Here is a 5,000-nt window from a genome sequence, read left to right as displayed (position 1 = left end):
GATATCATATGGTTTTCAACTTGGTCTGACTTATTTCACTTAGCATAATTATCTCAAGGTCCATCCATGTTGTAGCAAATAGCAGTATTTCATCTCTTGTTGTGGCTGAGTAATATTCCATTGTATATATGTACCACAGCTTCTTTAACCAATCATATATAGTAGGACACTTCAGTTGCTTCCATGTCCTGGCCACTGTGAATAATTGTGCTATGAACATTAGTGTGCAAATATCATTTCGGATATGGGTTTTCAAGTCTTTGGGATAAATTCCCAGTAGAGGGATTGCTGGATCATATGGTAGATCAATTCTTAGTTTTTTGAGGAACCTCCATACTGTTTTCCATAGTGGCTGTACCAATTTGCAGTCCCACCAGCAGTGTATGAGGGTTCCTTTTTCTCTGCCTCCTCCCCAACATTTGTTATTATTTGTCCTACAACCCATTTTCTTAATTAACATTATTTAAATTGGAATCACAAGGCTAATCTGTTATTCTGTTATTCTTAAACATTATAAACAACTAAAATACCAAATATATAGATTTTTTAAATTAAAAAAAATACTAATGTATGGGTTTGCATCTCTTAAACTTTTATAAATTTAATTGAGAATCTTCTTGGATAAAAAGATGCCTTCTCAACTCACTCTGGTTTCTTACTGAGTAACAAAGTCCTTAGCCAGGATGCTGAGTGGATCTTTGCCCCAAACTAGTGGTGACACAGAAGTTCTATTTTATACTTGCTTTGTACTTAAAACAGGATACTCTTATGGTCCTATTTTTTTTTTTTTTTGAATCAATTTAAACATTCCTAATTTATTAGTCCACACTTAGACAGGCTGTTATATCACTTGATCGGAATCAGTTAATCTGTTTACTATTTCATTCTGTACAAATCACTTATCTGTTTCCTATCTGTGAGTGCTACAAATCCTGAAAGATTAAAAAGACATCTGATGGAATTCCTTTGTGGCTTTAACTAACTGTGAGCATAGATTTAAGATCATAACATTAATACCTATGTTGACCAAAGACATAATAATGGTTCTGGTAATATAATATGATTACTTTTTCTTATTTGGAAGTATTTCCGAAAACTGTCTAGTTATCCTATAGCCCACAACTTTCAAGGAAACAAACTTAAATAATAATAATATGGTTATGTTCATTGTAAAGCAGGACCATTTTGATAGTAAAATAATGCCACTCATATATCTGTACCCCAGGTTATCTAGTTATTTCTGCCTAAAGAAATAAAGGAAACAATTGAAGTAATAGGCTTAAGAATTGTTTTTCTCATTTATTAGTTGACTTAAAGCTTTTTTTTGTCACTTCCTTATTTTTATTTGTTCTATATTCCTCTTCCACTTCTGAATTTTTCTCATTCCCTTGTCTTCTTTTCTTCAGAGCTAATGGTCTGGAGAGCTGTATTAAAGGTGAATAGAAATAACTAAGAGACATGATAGTGATAGGCAAGTGCCAAAGATAGTGATGGCAGACAATTTATAAACTATAATTTTGTTGTTCTTTCTTTGATTTTTAGAAAGCTGCTTTAACATTACATTAAGTCTTGAGATTAGGTGATTACAGAGGTGAGGCAATTTTTAAAAATCTTAAAACATCTTTTCTAGCAAAGCTATAAATTAAAAATAACAAACCTATTCTGTTAGATTACATTGTTTTACAAAAACGAATGTTCCTTTTATATTTCAAAGTTCTAACAAGTTCCAACCGAAGATACATAGAAATTTATCGAATAGACAAAAAATAATTTTTTAATGAAAATTAACAGGGTTAATAAAATATAATTCAGACGTGCTTGAATCAAGTGACAAAGGTATAGTCAACTTTGAAGATAGAAAAGTCAAGCAATGAAAAAATTGTTTTGCTGAAAAATTACTTTTTAAATTTTCACACACACACATATAGATATATATATATATGTTTATGGAATGAGAGAGAGAGTGAGAAGAGGGAGGTGACCCTTTCTCTTTTGTGAGTTCTTCAGAGTCCTTCGCTAGAACCAAAATACCTGTGACACTTCAAAAACATTTTCCTCCTACTAGCCAATACCTAATTCTTCTTTCTTTTCTTCTCTCCCCACCCCCTTTCAATTAATTCTCCTTCTGGTGGTGCTGTGAACCTCCAATAGTATTTTTTTTAATTGCTTTATTGAAATATAATTCACATACCATAAAATTCACCCTTTTAGAATGTACAGTGGTTTTCAATATAAGCACAGAGTTGTAGAACCATTACCACAATCAATATACATTTTGGGATCTTTTTATCATCTGATAGGATTTCATTAGCTCCGGGCCGATCCTCTGCATCATCTTGCTTCTTGTCCCCTGCTCCCCGCTCCACACACATACTGATAAGAGTAGCTAGCTCCCAATTCAGCATATTGCCTCACTCTGACTCTCTGTGTGCCCTCTCCTCCCCACTGTCTGCTGCCTCAGAATGATAGCCAAAGGCTTTAGAGCCCTAAAGTATCAGGCACCAGTCTATGGTGTCTCCCGAACTCTGGAGAACACACATCAAGCACTACAAAGGGTCCCACTGAATCCTCTTTCACTGGCTTGAAGAAAAACAATGACATTTTTTCCACACCCTTCCCATTTTCAGGAAGCAAGAAAATCAGCAAAACTCTCTTCAGCACAATTCTCTTTATGCAATTTTCTCTCTACTCTTTATACCCTGTGTGTTGGCTTTAGAGCTAGCTATCTAACCGGTTTTCAGACAGGGAAATTTGCAACAGGATAGTCTTTCTCACAAGTCATGTTGGTATGGGATTGCTAATAGTATCTTGATGCCTCTGTTTAAACTTCCAATTTAATATAGCATTTTATTTGCAAGATAATAACTCGGATATCACTTAAAAAGGAATGAAACTTCTGTTTTCCCCTTTAATGAATTTAATTTAATTCCTTTTCTTTTTTTATCATATAATAAAGTACATGAAAAACCTACAGAGTTTTGGTAGTGAGAGAAGGGATCTGAATAAATAATCACACTTCTTATACATGCTAAATAAAAACTCTTTTGGCTCTTCAAAACAATATCTTATATCTTCCCTTTTAAGTACTACATTGTGCATGTAAGTAGACACCCATCAAGGGAAACTGTGCATAAAATACTATAATAAACATTTGAAAAGGAAAGTAACAAGATAAGGTTAGCCTCATTTGTAGCTGGAGCTGATTTTTTTTTCAGTCTGAGTTAAATTATCATAAATGTAAGTTAAAAGAAAGTATTAGCTTTTCTTTTGACAAACATTTTTACAGGTTAATTTTAAAATTTAATGAAAGATAAGTACAGAAGATAAGTATTTAACATTTTTCATTCTCTCTAGCTTCTTTTCCAAACCTATCTGCTTCTGCCTACCATGAGGTATACAGTATATATTATGCTCAAATTGGTTTGGTCTGGATAGAAATCTTAGCAATCATTGTAAAGAGCAATTTTCTTTTCAAGATGTATCAATTCAGGAAAATCTATTTAAAAGGTTTTGACTAGCTGGATTTCTCTCTTCCAAAATAAAAATAAGGTTATTGAGCCCCATAGAAAACCTTAAATTTTATCAGTATATCATCTACTTAATTGAATGCCATTGAAGAAATTGACCCTACAAAAATTTTACCACAATGGAAACTTTTTAAATTTTTATTAATTCGACTTCTGTAGAGTCTTAGATTACAACACATGTTTATAGGCATAACCTCTTTCTATGTCATAATCACTTCCAAATGCCATTATTATTATTCCTTTGTCACAAATTGGAAACTGAAGTTTAGAGGTAAAATGACTTTCCCAGGGGCAAACGGAAAGCTTGCAGTATCGGGGAGGAAGAAACTTTCCTTTATTCTTCAAGGTTCTTTTGGCTAAGTCTAATAATTAAATCTACATGAGACAGATTAACAAGGTAACATAACCAAATTTAATTACATATGTACCCATGAGAACCCCACATACATGAAAGGTCCAGAAACAGAAAGTTAAAATGAAGTATATATGGCATTCTGAGCTAAGGATGAGGTAAGGCACCTGGGGGCTTCAGAGGGGAGGAATGACATTTGAAGGACAATAAGAAGAGCAGATGTTCAGTAATTAGATGTTTCCCCTTTCCTCTAGATAAGTCAAAAAAGTTATCTCTAGAAATTAATTCTTACTGTGAACTAGGCCCCACATTTAAATTCTTTAAGGGAGAGGTAAAATTTCTCATGAGCCCGCATAGCATCTCAATTGCCATCAGCTCAGAATAATTCACATGCCAAAGTGGCACATCTTGGGAAGGCCTGTTCTGAACCCTTTCAGCAGTGAAACTGGGTCTAGAAATAGTTATAGTAATATTGGAGATACACATGTCAATCAGCGAATAGATGTATTCCATCTTATTCCTGACTTCCTCCACTATGGCTGTAGGGTCCCCTCTCTACACTGCCTACTCTTTTAACCTGGATAGATAGGATGGATACTAAAAGTAATCTAAAAGGCCTTCAATTCAGTCTGGTTGCTTTGGTTTAATCGTATGCACTTCGGCTTCCTGGAACCCTGAGGTGTCTCTGTCTTTTCCCATGAAGTAGTCAGCACTACTATTCTCCAGTTCTGTCTCTGAGGTTGAATCTGTTGTGCTAGGGCAAGCGGTTGTTTTGAGGGTCCCCCCGCGACCCCTCGCAATTCCTTTACCTTCTGTGAGTTTAAGTGTAGGTTATATTTAGATTGAAGGCCATATTGAGAAATTAGGTAGACAAGGACCTCATAGTCTTTCATCACTTTCACTTTCATTACTGCAAGTACAGTAAAGTTGTTGATGTGTAGACCGTCTTTTACCTTTGTTTCCTAGGTAACATGCATGTGTCACTAGCTGAGGCCCTGCAGGTTCGGGGAGGACCACTGCAAGAGGAAGAAATATGGGCCGTATTAAATCAAAGTGCTGAAAGTCTCCAAGAATTATTCAGGAAAGGTAAGGCTTTCTTTTTTCCTTTTTTCTTTCTTTCT

The 5,000-nt window shown here is 34.7% G+C and overlaps 1 protein-coding gene across 11 annotated transcripts in view; it reads left to right on the top strand.

Moving 5' to 3' along the window:
• Positions 1 to 5,000, top strand: part of PTPN13 (protein tyrosine phosphatase, non-receptor type 13) — a 260,232-nt gene that overhangs the window by 123,772 nt on the left and 131,460 nt on the right. For all 11 annotated transcript variants that reach the window (XM_015586042.2, XM_025043825.1, XM_015586045.2 and 8 more), the window contains exon 2: positions 4,846 to 4,965. In XM_015586042.2, the coding sequence (XP_015441528.1) occupies positions 4,851 to 4,965 (115 nt within the window). In that variant the 5' untranslated portion in view covers positions 4,846 to 4,850. The remainder of the gene's footprint in view (positions 1 to 4,845; positions 4,966 to 5,000) is intronic.

This window comes from Pteropus alecto, unplaced genomic scaffold (assembly GCF_000325575.1).
Source record: "Pteropus alecto unplaced genomic scaffold, ASM32557v1 scaffold161, whole genome shotgun sequence".
Lineage (NCBI taxonomy): Eukaryota > Metazoa > Chordata > Mammalia > Chiroptera > Pteropodidae > Pteropus > Pteropus alecto.
Note: the sequence above shows the minus strand (reverse complement) of the source record. Positions and strands in the feature narration are given on the sequence as shown.